The sequence below is a fragment of the Alosa sapidissima genome, chromosome 15 (assembly GCF_018492685.1).
Source record: "Alosa sapidissima isolate fAloSap1 chromosome 15, fAloSap1.pri, whole genome shotgun sequence".
In the NCBI taxonomy this organism is placed as follows: Eukaryota; Metazoa; Chordata; class Actinopteri; order Clupeiformes; family Clupeidae; genus Alosa; species Alosa sapidissima.
In genome coordinates, this window is record NC_055971.1 from 24,555,590 (window position 1) to 24,576,205 (window position 20,616).

At 40.4% G+C, this 20,616-nt stretch overlaps 2 protein-coding genes and 3 long non-coding RNA genes across 11 annotated transcripts in view; 3 read left to right on the forward strand and 2 right to left on the reverse strand.

The window, feature by feature from the left end:
* LOC121684215 (NACHT, LRR and PYD domains-containing protein 1 homolog) lies at positions 1 to 10,484 on the forward strand. Of its 4 annotated transcripts, none has more exons than XM_042064185.1 (11): positions 1 to 156; positions 1,004 to 1,177; positions 1,677 to 1,850; positions 2,539 to 2,712; positions 4,114 to 4,287; positions 5,653 to 5,826; positions 7,382 to 7,561; positions 7,765 to 7,908; positions 8,649 to 9,550; positions 9,855 to 9,938; positions 10,135 to 10,484. In XM_042064185.1, exons 1-11 carry the CDS (start codon positions 20 to 22, stop codon positions 10,401 to 10,403), a joined length of 2,586 nt encoding a protein of 861 aa, XP_041920119.1. In that variant the 5' UTR covers positions 1 to 19; the 3' UTR covers positions 10,404 to 10,484. The 4 variants fall into 4 exon arrangements, with proteins under 4 accessions (XP_041920119.1, XP_041920120.1, XP_041920121.1 ...); XM_042064186.1 differs by having other exon boundaries at positions 8,652 to 9,550; XM_042064187.1 differs by lacking the exons at positions 1,677 to 1,850; positions 2,539 to 2,712.
* Positions 6,888 to 20,616, reverse strand: part of LOC121684264 — a 26,243-nt gene continuing 12,514 nt past the window's right edge. The window contains exon 6 of the long non-coding RNA XR_006023086.1: positions 6,888 to 6,898. This is a non-coding gene — a long non-coding RNA (uncharacterized LOC121684264). The remainder of the gene's footprint in view (positions 6,899 to 20,616) is intronic.
* LOC121684269 lies at positions 9,989 to 11,204 on the reverse strand. Its single transcript, XR_006023091.1, has 2 exons — positions 11,002 to 11,204; positions 9,989 to 10,392 (listed from the first exon to the last, which is right to left on the reverse strand). It is a non-coding gene; the product is annotated as an uncharacterized LOC121684269 (long non-coding RNA).
* LOC121684211 (NACHT, LRR and PYD domains-containing protein 3-like) overlaps positions 12,846 to 20,616 on the forward strand; it is a 37,586-nt gene continuing 29,815 nt past the window's right edge. Inside the window, exon 1 of the mRNA XM_042064177.1 lies at positions 12,846 to 13,101. Within this exon, the coding sequence (XP_041920111.1) occupies positions 13,025 to 13,101 (77 nt within the window). The 5' untranslated portion in view covers positions 12,846 to 13,024. The remainder of the gene's footprint in view (positions 13,102 to 20,616) is intronic.
* LOC121684263 overlaps positions 14,671 to 20,616 on the forward strand; it is a 7,874-nt gene continuing 1,928 nt past the window's right edge. Inside the window, exons 1-4 of one of the 4 annotated variants that reach the window (XR_006023081.1) lie at positions 14,672 to 15,296; positions 16,453 to 16,533; positions 16,840 to 16,872; positions 20,462 to 20,566. This is a non-coding gene — a long non-coding RNA (uncharacterized LOC121684263). Of the gene's footprint in view, positions 15,297 to 16,452; positions 16,534 to 16,839; positions 16,873 to 20,461; positions 20,567 to 20,616 lie in introns of all 4 variants that reach the window. The other 3 variants (XR_006023083.1, XR_006023084.1, XR_006023082.1) reach the window with 3 other exon arrangements.

Genomic DNA, 20,616 nt, shown 5'->3' on the forward strand with positions numbered 1-20,616 from the left:
TGTGTGTGTGTGTGTGTGTATGTGTGTATGTGTGTGTGTGTGTGTGTGTGTGTGTGAGATAGTGTTTTTTTTAGACATAATGGACTCTGATCCAGATCAGAAAGAGAAGAAGGGCGGAGCCTCCCAAAGGACTGTGTCCTCATGTGATTCTTACAGGTCAGTCTTTATGAAGGGCAGGAATTATATAATATTACTTATGTGCCAAAGACAAAAAGACACACCTAATTGTACCGTATATTGGTAGATGATATGACCGCCGCATGGTGTTGCCACCTGCTATGACAATTTCTGCTTTCTGTTCCTGATATCCCTGTCTCTGCTTATTTATTTTTTTATCTTACGGGGACCACATTTATCACACCTCTAGTGGACCCCTCCTCATATTGATTATTCTTACTTCATATACCATATAAGTGAAGTGCTGCAAGGCGAGAACAGTGCAAATAATAAAACATCAGAAATAGACTGCCAGTGCTTGCGCTGCATGCTAACATAGCAGCATTGCATTTCCGAATGTTAGTATAACCCAGAACAAATGGCTTATTTTAGAGCAAAAGTTAGCTAGATGACAACAATAAATACTATTTCTAGAGTAGTACTATAAGTCTATGAGAGTGCAGAAGTTTAAGTAGTTAAAGTGTAGTTGAAGGAGATTGACATACTGTAAAGGGTAAGTGGAGGGAGGGAGGAAAGGACATGATAGGTGCATGATACTGTAGGTGTGTTGGGTTGATGAAATTGTTAAGAGAAGAGGTATCCTCAGAAGAGTTGGATATTCATGAGCTATTTGAAGGTAGAGAGGGATGTCCCTGTTCTGGTAGCACTTGGTAAGTTGGTCCACCATCAGGGAACTACAAATGGAAATTTTTGGTTGGGAGTCAGTGTTGAGTCTGAGTGTGTTGTGTATTTCTTTTTGTTGCTATAATACCAGCTCATAGGGCTCTTTTCAGGCTTTAGCCACAACCATAATAAATAATCAGTCATGTAATTTTGTTTCTCCCAGGCTGATGAGTTGTTCCCTCACAGGGAAAATCTGTGCTGCTTTAGCATCAGCAGCCAGCTTAACCTCATGGAGTTTGAAGGAGCTTTTCCTGAGTGACAATCAACTTCATGATGTAGGAGCTCAGTATCTCTCAGACCTCATCATTAATCCCCACTGCAAACTGGAGAAACTACTGTGAGTGTTATGTAGATTGGTGAACTAGATAGTATAATTTGGTGTTAGAAAGTTTGTGTGTGTGTGTGTGTGTGTGTGTGTGTGTGTGTGTGTGATTGCAGAAACTAGTGTGAGTGTTCTGTGGGGGTACCCTTTCTACTGACCTCCATAGAAGCATCTCAGTTAAAAAATAATCTCATGTTTGCCGTCCGACGTGGACAAAAGCTAATTGAAAAGCACATGATGTTCCAATGTCATCCTCTTCAGCTTTAGCCTAGTAGTTAGTGTGACAAATTAGCATCTTGAGCTTGTGTCTTAGCATAAACTGGGTTAGGGATCTTTATCCTACTCTCCATTTTTCACACAACCACTGTCTTAAATTTGTACCTCCTTTTCATTTATTTCAGTTATTCATAATTGTGTGTTTATATGGTATTGTGGCCATGTAAATATGCATCATGGAATCTATCAACATAATAGTATGTAATTGGTAATATAGGAATCATTATGTTTCGCCCAGGCTGTTTCGTTGTTTCCTCACAGAGAAGAACTGTGCTGCATTAGCATCAGCTGGAAGGTCCACCCCCTGCAGTTTGAAGGAACTGAACCTGAGTCACAATGAACTTCATGATGCAGGAATTCCGCATATCTCAGACCTTCTAAAGAACCCCTACTGCAACCTGGAAAATCTAGTGTGAGTGTTATTACACAAAAATGTCTGAGTGTCGCCTGTAATTGGTTAGCTGTGGAATTATGATGCCGTATATAGTAATTTACACAATAATAGGCGATTGCCAGTGTCATTATCTCTATGGGGTCACCCAGAGTTGGTAGCAGGCCGCCAGGAACTACTACAAGGTCTTGCCTTTCTGCTATTCTGACTCATTGTAGTTTGACACATAGTGCCCCATACTCACAGTTATCAGCAAGTGTGTGTAATGATTACTATGCTATCAGATCACTCAGTTGCTATCCACATGAACGTGGCGCTGACTTACTGCCATCATTGCTCATTGGCTTGCTAACTTACAGTAACTGACCTTGAAAACCCTGCTTAAATTCTCACATTCCACCACTTCGGACATCAAGTTGTTCTGGGTCCTTGTAAATGAGGATGCTACTAATGTGAAAAATATGACACCAATATATGACTCCCCCAGTCATAACTTTGTCAGATTCTTGGTGTCCCTCTGACATGACACATCACACCACAGAGAATACATTCCAGCTAACTTCAAAATAGCTACATTTCTTTCCTTTATATATTTCTTCTTTCCTTCTTTCTTTCTTTGATGTTGTACAGATGTTTTTTGTTTATATGTGCATGTGTTTCACTGGCAGAGGTATGACTAATAATGAGATATGTCATTATGTTTTCCCAGGTTGGGGAATTGTCCATTAACAGAGAAGAGTTGTGCTCATTTAGCATCAGCTGCCAGCTCAACCTTCTGCAATTTGAAAGAGCTGAACTTAGGAAGCAATGAGCTTCATGATGCAGGAGTTCAGCATCTATCAGACCTCCTCAGGAATCCCCACTGTAAATTGGAAAAGCTAGTGTGAGTGTGCTTGTGTGTGTAGGTGTTTGAGTCTGTGTAAATTTTGTGTTTAAGGTAACCCCTAGACCACATTTGGCTCATTAACTTCAGGTTAACTTCAATTTGTATTGTATTTGAAACATGTTTCATGTATGAGCATGTGTGTGTAATGTTTATGTGTAGTAACTGTTTTGTATTCATAAACCCTGAGATGCTAGTTGCCCTAAAATTACTATAGCATCAGGGGTTATTGTTTAAATTTGTCATATTAATGTGGATGAATTTGAGACACTTTGCGTGTGTGCAGATGTTTGTGTGGCATTGTTGAACACAAACCCAAAAACAAGTAGTTAATATTTTTACTCTAAGTGCTTTCTTGATATAGCCTGATGTTGTCATACTCAAATTCTAGTCAGAATATGAGTCTGATACTGCTTCATTAGGAGGTGATTATGGGGCGTGTTTCAACCGATACAGTGTTTTGTTTTTTTTTAATAAATCTATTCATACCTATGCTAAAACTTATGTTTTTGGTTCCAAGGACCCCTTTTGGAGGAGAAAATATTCCGAAGACCCCCTCATAACCGTAACAATTAAGCATGTCATTTGTATTCTCTGAAGTTGTGGACAGGTCCACTATCCCATGTTTTTTTTTGGCAGATGTGTAACTTTGTCTTTTGTCAGTTTTGGATTTTGTATCACTTGACAACATGGACTGACTCAAACATGTCTACACATTCATCAGCTAGCTAGCTAAAAAATAAGCCAAGCTAAGCAGTAGTAGGAATGGTTCTTCATGACCTAAGTGAAGTTAAATGTGGATAGGAGCAAATAGACACAATTTGCTTGTTTTCTGGGTGAAAAGGGGCATCATCTGTAGATATTAATTTTTAAAATGATAAAACTCAACTGTATAATTTCAAGCAAATTATTTTGCGGACCCCTTGGCTATGGGTCGCGGACCACAAGGGGTCCCCAGACCCCACTTTGAGAACCACTGTCTTAGAAGCACAAGAATCTGTCTAGCTTCTAGCCACAGCGTTTTTGTTGCAAACAAAATCAACCTAAGCGTGCTCAGATGACATGATAGACGACTTGAGACACTGTTGCTCATCCGTCCATCATCATACAAAGCCCTATTTGATTCGGGCATAAATGCTCCACAACGGAACAAGTCCAGACAAAACTTTCCGACCTCAAATGTTGTGGGCGGGCCTAAGTTCGGCTGGCATCCAGTCTACTTTCTTGAGAAATTGGTCAAAAATTGGCCTCAAGGATTTGCTTGAAAAGCAAACAGCATAAGAAATGCAACATAGATACATGCAGGACAAGTATTATGTGTGTGAGATTGATTATTTGCGTGTTGCCTGCGTTATAGGTTGAAGTATGTACAGTAATCAGATGGTATTATATTTCCCTCAGGCTGAGTGGTTTTTCCCTCACAGAGAAGAGCTGTGCTGGTTTTGCATCAGCTGCCACCTCAGTCTCCTGCAGTCTGAAAAAGTTGAATCTGAGTGACAAAGATCGCCATGATGCTGGAGTTCAGCATCTCTCAGACCTTCTCAGTAGTCTCCACTGCAAGCTGGAGAAACTAGTGTGAGTGTTAACACACAGCAAACCTCTAGGGGGCACCATTTGATGAGTGAAATATGGGGTGTATAAGGGATACAAAATGATTTACCAACCATGACGGCCACCAAAATCCGATAGCTGTAGCTATATCCTATATTACTGATTGCATACCCTATGTTCAATCCAAATGCTATGCAAAATATATTGAGACTTGTAAGAATGCAATTTTGATGATCTAGAATTCAAATAATGACTAGTGGAATGCTATTTCAGATATTGACAAAACAACAACAATCCAGGCACCATTTAGACAAAGGTACCAGTACCAGTATCACTTAGGCACCAGTATGAGATGAAACCAAGTGACACACAACCTAAGTATGGGGGTATTTATACTGATAGATGAAGTATAGCTTGTGTGTGTATACACTGATTCAAACATAAAAGCCAACCATGCCAAGATATGGCAACCATTTGTTGTGCAGTGGTGTGGCATGAAAGTTTGGGATGCTAACAGACTGAACAGGCTTGTTAGGAAAGTCAGCACTGTCGGGGTGATATTCAGTTGGACATAATATTGGAGGTGGTGGCAGAGAGGAGGATGCTTGACAAGCTGATGAGCATCCTGAACAACACCTCTCATCCCCTAAAATGATAGACTTGCTGCTGAAGAGTACTTTCAGTGGCAGCCTGGCAGGCTAATCTCCATCGAATGTTCCTCTGAGATACACAGAATGTAATTTCTAATAATGGCCATAAAACTATACAACTCTTCCCCTCTTTGCTGCAGTGATGGCTGATGTGGCTTATCATATTGTTTTTTATTTTACTTTTATATGTTTGTTCACATGCACAGGACAGTGCTGTTGTGACAGTCAAATTCCTTTGGGATGAATAAAGTATTTCTTATATTATCTTAATAGTGTTGCTTTTCAAACTTTGCTATGGCAAAATATTTCTCCATTTACTTTTCTTTCGAATATTTGCCTTTGGATTTCTAAGTTACTATTCTTTTGAACTGAAAGTGTAGATTTGTACACTACCGGTGAAAAGTTTGGGGTCACTTAGACATTTTCATTCCACTCCATTATAGACAGAATACCAGCTGAGATCAGTTGCATTGTTTTTTTTTAATCAGGACAGCAGTTTTCAGATTACATTATGTGCTTACATAATTGCAAAAAGGTTCTCGACTGATGTAGAAAGAAATGGCTGATCTTTAATGCAATATCTACATTGCCCATTACCAGCAACCATTCATCTAATGTTCTAAAGGCACATTCTGTTACAGTAACTTATCTGATATCATTTTAAAAGGAATAAGAAAACATTGGAGAACCCTTTTTCAGTGTAAGTAAATAACCAGACATGTTATTGTGTTCCTTCCAGACTTGGGGCTTGTTCCCTTACAGATAAGAGCTGTCTTGCTGTAGCATCAGCTGCCAACTCAACCTCATGTAATTTAAAGAAACTGATCCTGGGTAAGAATGATATTCTTGATGCAGGAGTTCAGAATCTCTCAGACCTCCTTGGGAATCCACACTTCAAACTGGAGAAACTAGAGTGAGTGACAATACTGTGTGTGTATGTGGTGGGGGTATGTATAATCATGGGTGAAGTACAGGCACGTGCAGAGAAGGGGGGCTACAGGGGCTCTAGCACTGCCCTTTTGCCCCTTTGATGTTAAGTGCCCTTTTGACAAAACCCGTTTTTTACTTTTTAAAATTTGTAATACTTCAGCTAGTTCCAACGTGAATATTCGCTAAAATGTCTCATAAATAGTTTGTGAAATTAGAAATTTACAAAAATAACAATTTTCTGTGTTAATTGAAATGCCTTGCGGCCACCAATCCGTGACGTCATACATTCAGTGAACTCTCAGAAGGGGCACACAGGCACAGTGCTGCAGGAGACGTTTGGGAGCACGGTAAGGTCACTTGGCAGTTAGCCTATCTGAACATGCAATAGTATTCAGCTTAGAGTTAGAGAATAAAATGTTTAAAGTTGTTTCAAGTAGGCTATCAAACCCGTTTTAACCATGTCATGGTCCATCCATTTCAATAACCTGGCACCTTCGAAAATCTAAGGCTGAACGTTCATAACATATTCTGTTTAGGTTACTATGTTATAGCGTAGGTTAGACCTAGGTCATAAAACAGAGTAGGCAAACCTTTTCTAAATCGTCATAAGCCGACGACATACTGTAGGCTACTGTTGTGTAACTAACCCAAATCCACACGTCGTTCTCTGTTTACAGTAGTCTACATTACGCGTCATTTCACTCAGTGGCCACACGCACAGCACGTGAATCTGCAAGACACCAGCTTGCTAATGGTGGTAGTTCACTTGTGATTAAAATTATAGCCTGACAAGCCAGACTAGGCAATAACATATTTGCTGCCGTTAGGGTGCGTCTAGATATCTAGGCTATTCAAATTAGCTTTGAATTTAATCAATAAGATGAGATAGCCTATGATCTCTGTGTAGACAATAGCCTAATGAAAACTGAAAAGACCTATCCGTCTGTGCCCTGGCTACAGTAGGCCTACAGTACATGCACTCCTATTGAATTTTCAGAACCAAGAGAAATGAGAAAAATGTGTTACAGCTCTGTCTGCTATTTACACCCATTCTTCTTGATACATAATAAATAAATATGAAAATGTATCAAATGTTTATCAGTACATTAGACTACTTTGCAAATTGCTAAACCATATAATAGCCTGTCCCACCATCATCATTGAAATAGCATAATGCTAGAATTTAAAATGCAAAAAAAAAAAAAAAATGTCCAGCTCAAGTTCAGATGATTAAAGCTTTATAGGCTAGGGAATGCAAAACTTAAGTTCCAGTTTACACCATTCAAATTGTGTATATCTTTTCTAGCTTTCGTATGCATTATGTTCTATAAAACATGATATTATATTCTGCAGTGCAAAGATGCCCACTAAAGACAAGTTTTAAATAAAGTTAACACGTTTTCTAAAAATTTTGTTCCATGTGCCCTTTTTTTAAATTTGAGCCCCTGCCCCTTCAAAGGTCTCTGCACGCCCCTGGTGAAGTACTTTTTGGTGGAGATATATGAGTGTAATGACCAGACATGATGTTTTTCTCACAGGTCGAGGTGGTGTTCCCTCACAGTGAAGAGTTGTGCTACTTTAGCATTAGGTGTCAGTCCAGCCTTCTCCAGTTTGAAGGAGTTGAACATGTGCAGTGATGACATGAACAGTGACAACAAGCTTCATGATGCAGGAGTTCAGCTCCTCACTAATCCCAAATGCAGCCTGAAGAAACTATTGTTAGTGTTAACACACAACAGTCCTTGGGCACCCTGTGAAGTGTATACACACACACACACACACACACACACACACACAGAGAGAGAGAGAGAGAGAGAGAGAGAGAGAGAGAGAGAGAGTTCAGGTACCTCACTTATTTTTCACAAACTGGAGAAACTAATATGAGCAGTAACACACTAATATAATATTTTTTGTCTTCTAGAGTGGATGTTCGTATCTTTATAAAGGAGACTCCAGCACCAGCTTTCACTAGCTGCTCACAGTCCTCAGATGCTGCAGATCTGCACCTCAGAGACAAAACCCAGCAGGATCCAGGAGTGGAGCTGCTCTCTGTGGACACTCCAAAGTGAGTCTGGTGAACAACTGCACACACCGCACACTCACACACACACACACACACACACACACTGTATAATGACACTGGAGCATGTTTGCAGTTCCAGTCATCTCACACATAGTTCCATTTCCATTACTATTAACCAACATTTGTAAATGTGTACCTATCACATTGTACCCATTACATTGTACTTATCGTTGTTTCTGTACTTTGTACTCTGCACAATGCCAATGAAGTTGAATCTACTGTAATCTTATATATTCTAATCACTGGAATAAGTCAGCAGTTCATGTGACAGATATCCTTTTAGTGCAATGTTCTTAACTGGTGGGTCAGGACGCAAAAGTGCATCACAGAACGGTTCTGGATGGGTCACCAAGCTTGTGTTTAAAAAATAAAAAATAAAAAAATCGGCCCTTTAAAATGCTACTATATCAGATCTAATATTGGACCTTGATTTTGATAAACTTTATTTGTATGTCAGTCATTGCCAGGGAAATAGACAATGTTTATGTGACAGGTCATGTTAGACATCATTTATTTTAGCAGGCGCTCTGCGCATCTTACCACATACCTCAGTGTATCAGTTGACTTCAGTGCAAAAATATGGGATGCGACCAAAGCCAGACCAGTTAAGAACCACTGCTTTAGTGGTGTGTGTGTACAGTATGTGTATGTGTGATATTGTGTGTGTGTGTGTGCTCTTGCATTTGTGTGTGTGTGTCTGCATGCATGTTTGTGTTCTTGAGCAGGCAGAGATGGAGCTGCCATTCCTGTGCCCACATCACAGACCCTGCACACTGGACTCTGGTGACCCCTTCCATCTCCATGGAGAACGGTTTGTGTGTGTACAACATAAACTCCCCTGCAGGGAGCCATGAGTGCTCAGAGTCTGGTCTGCGCTGGGCGTGTGCCGGTCCAGTTGCCCTCCAGTACCACTTCAGCAAGGACGAGCTGTTCTGGGCCCAGCTGCAGATGTTAGGGTACCAACCCGCCGGTCCTCTGATGGACATCAAGCTTCTGTCAGGCGAACTGGAAGAGGTACATCTGCCCCACTCCCTCTGCCTGGGTGGTTCTGACCCGTCTGTGCTGGGAGGTGCAGTCAGGTCCCTGCACAGCGATGACAGTGACAGTGGCGTTTCCCTGGAGACGTGTGAGCTGAGTCGTTTCCACGGCAAGCTCCTGGGGAGGCAGTTCTCTCTCTGGCAGCTGGTGGTAAATCTGGGCATCCCAGTAAAAACCCACTGCGAGGTCCTGATTTACCAGTCCTCCCCCCAGCCACTGATCCTCAACGCCTTCCTGGTGCCCGCGCCCTCCACAGCCAGGCAGGTGGTGGAGGAGAGGTGGAAGAGCCGGGGTGCCCTCTGCATCTGCAAGCCACCCCCCGATGACTCCCTTTGGGTCAGTTCCAGATTCCAGCTCTGGACCTCCTGCTCCTCGGTGATCACTCCCTCGGCGATGACCCTCAGCTACAACACCTCCCCAACCTTCTTCGAGGTGTGCCTGGAGAACCCACCAAAGAACTTCAACATGGAGCTTAGACCCATTGAGGGGAAGCAGTCTGTTTGGACAGCTGTCATGTGGCAGGGAGCTGACTACCTCCAAACTCGAAACCACGCAGACCTGACAGAGCCTTCTGACGCACACACAGGTTGGGCAGTTGGGGATTTTTTCTACTTTAAAACAAGCTAATTGTGTCTGTGTGTGTGTAAGGTCTGTGATGAAATGGTCGATCAGGTGTGTGTGTGTGTGTGTGTGTGTGTGTGTGTGTGTGTGTGTGTGGTTGGACAGGTACATGTGTGTGTATGAAAAGTGATGAAATAGCTGGACGAGTGTGTGTGTGTGTGTGTGTGGTATGAGATGATGGAGTGTGATTAAGACTGTTATAGTCTGGTGATAGTTTTTTAGATATCCGTAATAAACCGGTAACTGTGATTGTGACTGTAATCCTCCAGGTCTGAGGAGGAGTCAGAATGTGGCGTCTTCAGTATATCTTAACCAAGTCCAGAGAGACATGAACATTGCAACAAATACTCAAGGTGAGTCCAGTGAACACAAAAAGGTATAAGCAAGTGAATGAATGATTGTAGAATATTCAGACATTTATTCAAGTAACTTCTACAGAACTCTCTATCCATACTCGTATAGCATAGGTCATGAATTCAAAAGTTGGACAAATTAAAATTCACAGTAAGTTATTTCCTTTGTGTTTCTTCTCTTATTTTTTCATTTCAGAGGCAGCAGTGTTTGTGGACAGGCACAGAGCTGAGCTCATTGGCAGGGTGTATAACGTGATGCCCATCGCAGATGCGCTGCTCTCCAAGGGACTGGTCCACCCTGAGAAGTATTCAGAGATCAGAGCAGCTGCCACCAGTGAGGCAAAGATGCGAGAGATCTATGAGTGTCTGCGCTCAGCTGGAGCTGGGGCGAAAGCAGCGTTCTATGGAGTTCTACTGCAGGAGGAGCCGCACCTGCTCCAAGACCTGAGTACACCTGCATTGTAGATTAGATTAAACCTGCATGTTAACCTGACCACATCTGCTGTAAAAACTGAATAAAGTCATTGAGGACAGAGGGGAACATCACAACTCATATAGTATTTACTGTGAGAAAATCAATGGACATAAAAAATGAGTCAATGAATGATTGCGAATTTCAAATGAACTTTGCCTCTGTATTTGTTTCAAGTAATAGCTTCTTTTAGCCTTCTTTCTGTTTATTGACCCACTCACAATGTCTTCTCTGCAATCTTTGCCATTGCCAATCTGCAATACTTAGGAATATAGCCTACTGTATACAGTATTTTCACATGAGAATTTATTTTTAATCAAATTATTTTTTTCTCCAATGCTAATGTAATTTTTAATTGTTATTTCGCTACTTGTTGTGCTGTGGTTACTTAAAGGTACACTATGTAAGATTCACCTTAATATTATAACCTTAACGAAGCCAATTTTATGGTAAACAAACTTGTAATAGGGGAATCTTTCACTTAGCATAGCCATACAGCATAGCCAACAGCGAATCGCTAACGACAGAACCAGCCATGCAACTTCAAGAACAGTAGCTCAAAGACATCTTGCGAGAATCGTGAAACATTACCTTGTCAGTAGATATAGCTCTTTGGAGATTTTTCCCTATTGTTAATCCTTCACCTCCACAACAAAGGCATTTTCATTGTGTACAGGTTGAACAAGCCACAATAAGTAGGCTGTTTAGAACGGCAGAGTAAAATATAAATATATCGCGACTCTATGAGGAGCTCTACAGTCGGCAAAATACCTGAATCTGCATAGTAGCCTAGGCTATCGTAACACCCCCAATTATCACCACTTTTGTTCAGAAATTCTAAAACAACGATGTTTTTTAACACTTCAAAATAACATTTACTAAATGAACCTTACATTTTTCAGTAGCCATAGGTGTAGATTTGAACAAAATCTGGTTTGGTTCTTAACGGGAGCATTTACTGCCTGAAATATCCGATTTTGTTTACCACGCTCGGAGTTATAGTGCTGGCCTGATGGGTCGCCTATTTACACCGTTTCAACGGCACATGGACGGTTAGACCGAAAATTCTCGTCGTGAAATTAAAATTCCACTGGAGCTCCAAGCGGTTGTGTACACGCAGCCTTACAACACTGTTTACAGCTCCTCGAGTCACGGTAAAATGTCATTTTTGGTACATAGCTAATTTAGATACACCTATGCTGTGGGTGGTTGCGTTTCTATAGGAGTCCGCTGTCTTGGTTTGTATAGAAATGGATATTAAGTGACACATACACGCAAGACGGTGGAAATAGGGGCAGTTACGATATATCTTTAAGAATGGTGACCTAGTGTGTGTGTCTATCTTTCTGTCTCATTTTCTTTCTCTCCCTCCCTCGCTGATTCTGTTCCGGCTGGAACATAAAAAAAGTTTCTGGTTTCGTTTCTGTTCCTAGCAAATTATCAAAAAGTTTCTGTTTATTGTTTTCGTTCTGTGAACTGGTTCAAAGCTTTTGATTAATTTCCTGTAAAGTTTCTTATTGAATGAGGAAATAGGCTTGTACGATAGGGATGTCCTTGACTCAATCCAAATAAAGACCTTCTTCTATTACACAACACAAACCGTTGTACTGGGAAGTAGCAACCAGTCAACCTGCTAAGCAATTTGGCAACAGTCGGAGCTGGCAACCCAGCCCCTATTCTGCTTGTTCAACAAGCGGTAGAGATAATCAGCTAGTAAGAAAGTAGACTCCTAGTCTGGCCCTAAGCAGTAAGGCATCTACGGACATCTACACACAGGTGCAAATCCCACCAGGTAAGCAAAAAAGTGTGTCACTGCAAAGTTCTCGGTTACGTATATGTCATGGATAATGAATCAAGTGCAATCAGGTAAACTAGGAAGTAGCACGTTGTAATATTGTCTACAATAGACAATTTGCTGTGACACATTTTATGATTGAATTCACCCTTTTCTCATTTTTCATTCACATTTGTACAATCATCAACCACACATTTATTGCTTTTACAATTCTGATTGTTGACATTTTCGTCTTACCTCAAAAGGTGACTTCTTCACAGAGTTTATATGGTGATGCCGTTTAAAGGGGAATTTGGCAACTATTTCAACGTAATAAACCCCTTTAGAAATCATTTGGATGGTTAAATGACCTGTTCCGGTGAAAATGGTGACTTTCCCCGCTGCACCTAGCGTCGCCAGGCAGAAAACCAACCTTGCAACATTAAGACTACCGTCCCGGAAAGAGAAGTGAGAAACAAGAAACTCGTTTTAAATCGTGTTTCTTACCTTGTAACATCCACATAGTTCTACCAAACTTATGCTAACCGTTCACTAGCTTGTAAACAAAGCCATGTGCTTTATCGTTACCTTTTCCCACAGTTTGAAATAGCATAATGCACAATTTATCCAGCAGAGGGGGAAATCCTGCCAAGTTCCCTTTAATGTGGTGATTGCATGTGTTGGCCAAATGAGCACTACATGAGAATTGTAATTACACCTCTCACTTTTGCCTGGATGGGACAAGTACAGTTTTCAAATGAAAAACATTGCACCTTTTATGTCAGTGCATGCCTATGTGTGTGTGTGTGTGTGTGTGTGTGAGTGTTTTTTGTAGACATAATGGACTTTGATCCAGATCAGAAAGAGAAGAAGGGCGGAGTCTCCCAAAGGAGTATGTCCTCATGTGACTCTTACAGGTCAGTCTTAAGGGCAGGAATGATATAATATTACTTATGTGCCAAAGACAAAAAGACACACCTAAATGTACCTTATAGTGGTAGATGATATGACCCCCGCATGGTGTTGCCACCTGATATGACAATTTCAGCTTTCTGACATAAAACACTGAGAGACATGTGAAATTAGCTCATGGAGCTTTACTGTACAGTGTATACGTATGGTTCTTCTAGCAGAGCCTACTCTTTGACAAGTGCTTGTATTCAGGGTGCGATTTGTGTAAAAACCAGAGGGGGGGATGATTTTGAATACTGTAAGTTTGTAACCCCCCCCCCACCAAATAGCTTAGTAATGTCATGGCTAATAATACCCTATTATTTTTGCCACCTTTGTAACATTTTAGTTTTAGTTTACCGTGGTGTATGACTTTAAACAGCGAGTGTGCTTGGTATGATGATCAGTTCCTCTAATGCAGGGTAGGACTACGTTTTGACAAGCATACAAATCTTGTTCTTGCCCCATCTGAAATGACTTCTCTACTTTTGCTGCCTCCATCCTTTCTGTATTTGTTGTGTAAAAAAACATTGTATATGATGGCACTGAAGTCTTAAGTTAGTGAATTGGCTAACAGTGTTAGTTGGTAACCAAATAGCCTACACATTGCGCTACACGCTGCGTAGGCTGCATTCTCTTTCCTGCTGATTTGCGTTCAGTAGCCAAGTGCGTAATATTGCAAAAGTTGAAAAAATAAATGTGTTTATTGTAGCCTACAGAAAATAATTAGCCTATCATACTGTCAGTTAATTGCCTACAGTGCAGTGAAGAGTTTGGAGAGTAAAGTTATAGGGCAACTTGAAGTTTTATGAAAATAGGCTAATTTACGAACCAGAACATAAAGACCATGAAGCTTCTATTTCTTGCAGCTGTTAAAACACCCGCTAGATAGTTTAAATACCCATCAACATTCGTTTTTGCAGTACAGATTATTTCTAAAAGTTATTTGTCTACTTGGCTGATTTATCAAACGAGTGCTTTCTCGTTCGTCCTCCGCAAACTACAGGTGTTTCGGTAGAGAGCCATTGAATAAGCGATGCCAAGCAATTTCTGTAACACTTTTTGTGACATCCAGCAAATATCTCCTCATTGAATGTAAGTTCCTTCGGACAATAGGCCTACGTTCTACTCTACGTGCAGTTGTCCTCCATCAGTTGCATCAGTTTTCTAATTTTGAAGGTTCTAAAACATTATTATGCTTCACTGAATCCTTCTCGTTTTCTTTCATTTGTCCAGATAACTTTTCCATTGAACCTAGCCATTTATGATGGATTAGACACTCGACATTCTGAAATGTCCTGCACGATCAAGGCCAAATTAAGTTATCACGCAGCCACTGTGTCAGCAGCATCAGTGCTGACGGTGACGGTGCGTTTCTGATGTCAGATTATTATGTAGGCTAGCCTACTAGACTGTTCTCACGTTGCAGCGCTTTACTTATATGAAGTAGCATTAATCAATATGAGGGGCAGAGGGGGATAAATGTTGCCCCCCCCCGACGATAAAAATAATTTAGCAGAGGTAGGGATAGGAAAACCAGAGGGGGGGAAATCCTCACCATCCCCCCTACAAATCGCTTGCCCTGCTTGTATTTATACCTGAATATGGAGATTATGTACTAATAACAACTGAGATTATGATAATTAACAACTGAGAATACAATGCAGATGCAGGACAACTCCACACAGAGGAGAATTATCAGGTTGGCATTAACAAACAACAATGGTAATTTGTTTGCCACAGGCACGCCTTTTACTGCTCATACTCATGTGTGTTTTGCAAATTGTGTGCACTATCAACCCAGTCTCACGTCTGAACGTGTCACTGTCACGTTAATTAATCTATTGGGACGTGTTGTGTAACACGTTTCCTTGTTAAAAAACGTGTTGAGCAGGACGTAATTATCGTGTTACTATCACGTTGTATTTCGCATTCAATGAGCCAACAGAACCACGTCATCTGTCAAAAAAGCCCGACCCAAAATGGCCAGAATGTTATTTGATGCTTTTGACGTGCAGTTTCATACTCTTAAGCCTGCTTTGAGTTGTGGGTTAGAAGGAGCCACCTTCTAGCTAGCAGTTTTAGAAGGCTGAACCCCAGAATCCAGAAACAAGAACCGAGCAGGGACGGAGAAAAAAGAAGAATCCAAATGGGAAATGAGGTGAGCCTTGCTACTGCCGCTAGCATGATCATTTTCCTAGCAATTGAGCAATACATTTTAAAGTTGATTTAACATGAAATAGTAGCCTATGCATGGGCAATACTGTGAATTCAGAGTAGGCTTGCACAACTTATAATTTAGCAAACGTGCATGATGTAATGTTACGTTAATCTGTAAAACAGCTGTTTGTGTAAATTAACATTGTAGCCTAATATTGTTAGGGTGGGCTAAAGCTAACAGCTGGGAGGTAGCCTATCAGCCAGGCATGTATAATCGATAATCATGATGAACGTGAATAGATTTCGTTGCGAAAACGCGCATTGTTTTAGGCCACATATCAGCTATAAAACAATTGTATTCTGATACAGCAGTTCTCAGATGTTAGATATTCACTTATATTATAATATAATTTTGTATTTCTTTAACCTGATTAAGAGAAGGGTTTAATTCAATAGAGAATTGCAATGTGTGTAGCCCATAATATTAGAGATTAGATTAGGCTAGATTTAGATTAGATTCAACTTTATTGTAATTTAAAAGAGTAGGCTACAGGTACAGAGCCAATGAAATGCAGTTGACATCCAACCAGAAGTGCAAAGAAGCAGTTATGTAGACGATCAAGATTAATTATGTACAACAGTTAGATAAATAGGCAAGTTTTCCAGATGACATGTGTACAGTGACAGAAATAGCCTATACAGTGAATATGGAATGTGTGTCTAGCCTATAACAAAACAAATTGATAATAATACATAATAATGATAATAATAGCAGTAATTACAGTAGGCCACTCGCACTGTTATTGGTGACGTGTCTGTTTCCTATTATTCAATGCCACTCTCCTACTGTCTCCTTTACTGCCCTGCGCCACTTGCCTACTGTCCAGCACCACTCGTCTACCGTCTCCTATGCTGACCCACGCCACTCACCTACTGTTTCCTAACACAAACTGTAACATTAAGCTGACACAATCTTGCTGCACGGATACTTATCTGCATGCAATCACTATTGCCAGCTGTTATGAGTAAACATTATATTGGGACACCAATATATTTCTAATTCACGGGCAGTGTATTTGCTACTGAAGAAAAGGAGAACACATAGTAATTGTTCTTGGATGGGGATTTAGAGTAAGGTTTCTATTGATCTTTTTCAGATAAGGCCTCTTCATTTTCAACTGTGAAGGATCTACATGGACTTGGTCTGGATAGCCTTTCCTGTTTTGATGAGCCAGTCGGTATGTATTTGACATTCTTTAGGATAAAAGGAGCCATATGTTATCAAAAATTCTACACCCATATGTAGAAAAGCTTTATTGCTGTTTGTTATTGTTGTTGTTGAAAACTACGTTGAATGTAAAGATATGCATATGTCCCTTGGGAGGAGAGGGATGAGTGTGGATGATTGAATTGTCCAACAGACATAAAAATATGATTGTGTATGATTGTGTTTGTGTCTGTATATGATTTTTTGTACTTGTTGCATTTTAAGCATGCATACTTTACGCCATGGTGGTCTAAATTGTCTTTATTGCCACTTGCAGGGTCTAGAGGGAAAACCCTATATGAGCCCCAGGGTGAGTAGTGTATAATTACTTTATCCCAAGATTGATTTTCGTAGAAAGGTGTTCAAACCAAAATCAAACCAAAATCTTCTAAAATAATAGATAGATACATAGATAGATAGATAGATTTATTATTTGTCCTTTCGGAAAATTGTTCTGCGCCATACAGTAGACAGTTAGACAAGACTGAATACAAGACGGAATTCCCCTCACCCCAACCGCCCCCACCCTACCACACTCCCACACATACACAACATCAGGGCAGAAGGCACAGACCCCACTACACATTTATAGAATGATAAAGTGCAGTTGTGCATACTGTGATAGTCCAGCTGGAAAGAAAGTGCATGGTCCTGCAGGTAACGTCTTGTTCATCAATGTAATGCTAGTTGGAATGAATTACCTACTGGCTCAATTTGTTTGGAAAGAAGGTAGCCTGAACCTCCCTGATGGCAACACCTCATATGCCTGGTGTATGGGATGTGACATATCTCTATTATTTGCATGACCTTTCTTCAACACCCTTCTTTCACAGGTCGTAGCAATACTGTCTGGTTTTTGCCCCTCAATCTTGCTGGCCATGTTAACTATCTTGCTCAGTTTGGGTTTTTTTTGGTCACTGACAAAGAGAAATACCAGATAACACAACAAAAAAGTAGCATGCTCTCCACAAATGAATGATAGAAAAGTAATATATCTCTATCCACTCTAAATTGTCTTAGTTTGCACATAAAATGCAGCCTCTGCAGCCCCTTTTTATAGATGGTGTTGGTATTACTGTCCCAATTCAACTTATTATCTATTATTGTGCCCAGAGGCGATTCTAGAGTCTGTGGGGGCCCCAAGCAAAAATTCCAAGAGGGCCCTACCGACAAGTGTTATCACCATTATGTTATATCACCATTAGGTTATTATGTTAAATAATAAAAATACAAAAGCGTATTATAAAAATTCTTATATTTTGACATGTACTGCAAGCTGGCAGCTCGACTTGCCTTACAGTATGCGTGTGTAGATCAGACTGTCCTGAATCTGGCAAAATCATTGCCGTGGTGGAGGGATTCTCTGGGGCTGAGCAATTTACAGACATATGTGGTGTGCGCCTTACAGAAATAAATGGCATTTTTTTTAATTTAGTGATGAAAAATGACCTCTCTGCGCTCTATATCTGTGACACGAACTGATCTGACCTGACTTGACCCGAGTTTGCGCGTTAGCCTGTGTGCCTATGTTGTATGCACTCATAATGGTTCTCTACAACAACTTTTTTAACTGCATTGCCATGAACAAAGTAGAGGCAAAAACGGGGTTTCTTTGTTGAACAAATTGGGATGCAATGTGAGCCTTGAATTGGATGCCACGCAGGAATTTGCTAGGATCTGAAAACCGGATTATGAACATGCTTTGCCATAGAGAAACACATGATAAAGTTGCATCATAAACATGCTTTGTCATAAAAACAGACAAAAACGTGGGGTAAGTCCAGCGATATGAAGTTATTATTTTGCTATCACTTCGTCTGTTGTATAACCCAGAAGGATATACATGGTACCAATGGATAGCCCTGTGTCTCTTCTTTCATCTGAGATGCTTGCCATATCTATGCGATCACGGGTCCGCAAGTAATTCAAACGAGAGTAATGGGTGCGCAGGTAAACGAAAAGAACTGTAGACTGTAAATATGATGCAATCTGATTTAATTTCATGATTTTTTCCCCCATACCCATACTTGATCGTACAGGCAAGTGTGTAGTCTCGTTGGAAAGCCCCACTTCTGCTCTTAAAGGTTTCATCTCGCTGCGAGGAACAGTTCCGGAGTAATGTAACAAAGAAGAAATGTTGTGTTTTTGGAGCACTTTGCGTCAATCGGGTTCTAAAAAATTAACGTGTATGCTTGGTCCTTACTGCATCGTGATTAACATGTTATGGCTGACAGCCCTATTACAAACATAACGTTAACCGTCTCCTTGCTTAACTAGTTGTAACTGTTACTGTAACTAGCTAGCTGAAGTTTACTGGCGTATAGATGTAGCAAACCATGTTCAATCTTTCTGTCAATTAACATTAGCCTAACTTCATTGAGTAGGCTAAATGCCAAACTCCGATGTTGATCCGTCATCACTGCATCCTCGATTGACGTTTAGGCTACCACAGTAGCCTAAATATGTGCGGATTCTTTTAACTCTTTTGAACTCAGATCCGCTGTTTATAAGGCCATAGCATAGGGCCTACATATGTACAGATGTAGCCTACTGTTTGTACAACAGGACAGGAGCACGCAAAATAAATATATCATTCAATCTCTATGGACGAAATTCTCGCTCGACCCACCGGCAAACGCGCTGAGACCAGGTCGGGGGCCCCTTAGTGGCTTGGGGCTCCAAACAGTTGCCTGCCTTGCCTGTTGACAAGGTGCGCCTCTGATTGTGCCTAAGTACTTGTACTCGACTACAATCACAACATCCTCACCATTTTTAACCATACACTGGGGGGACTGGCTCCCAGTTCTGTACTGTAGTCTATTATTATTTGCTTTGTTTTCTGTATATTTAGAAGAAGACAGCTGGACCTACACCATTTCGCAAATTGATCCACCCAGGCCCTGTAGTTGGTCTCCTCGCTATTCTGTATTAATCCCACTATTGCTGTGTCATCTGCAGATTTTATGAGTTATGTAAACGCTTTAAAAACACCGAAGAGCCCCGTATAAGAGCCCCAGTGTGATAGGCTGGTTGCTGTCATGTGACACATCACTGTTAAATCATGATTGACAATTAAATAAATCATTGTTCACGACACGTTATGGTTAAATTATCTAAATGAATGCGATGGTGATACAATCCTGCTTTTCAATTAGTTGACATGGTGTTTGACATTAAATTATAATGAGGTCAGTTTCATGTAATAAGCTATTTGTTTCTTTGGGTCTGGGTAATTGAAATTAGCAATATCTTAGTTCAATTCAATGTCTTATAATGGTAAAAGATGTGGACAAATACATGATAATTAGCCAAATAAATCGTTGTTCACGACACGTTATGGTTAAATTATCGGAATGAGTGTGATGGTGATACAATCCTGATTTTCAATTAGTTGAGATGTTGTTTGACATTAAATTATAAGCAGGTCAGTTTCACGTAATAAGCTATTTGTTTCTTTGGGTCTGGGTAATTCATGTGACAAAAAATTCTGTTATAGGCTACTACCGTTTTTCTGAAAAACAAAGCAGTACAACATTTCTATCTCCAAAATAATGCATTGTATGCATGTGTGTACTACGTAGTGCATGCAGCTTTTAATGTTCAAAGTAGCCTATACTGATTTTCCTGCATAAGAACTACAAATACTCCTCCAAAACTACAGTGTTGACACTTGAAGTTGTGGAGTTATATTTTAGTAGCCTATTCTATAATAGCATAAATACCCACATCGGTTTTACCCTTGTCTCACCTGTATACAACATATGTCTATGAATTGCAGTAGTGATCAAATGAAAAAGGAAAGAAAGGTGTCCTGATGTGTTGTTTAGGGATGGTCCTGCAATGTTTTCTCGACATATCTTTATGTCTTTTTTTTCTCCCCTCTACTTATGTTTTCACAGATCCTTGCTCCTGATATCCTGATGTATGGGTTGCACTTCATTATATGACTCCAACAGAACACTCACAGAAAGGAGAGTGATGCCAAACTACAAGACAGCCAGCATGTAAGCAAGGCCTTGTTTGTCCTTGTTTGGCTACTCATTTGTCTACTTCC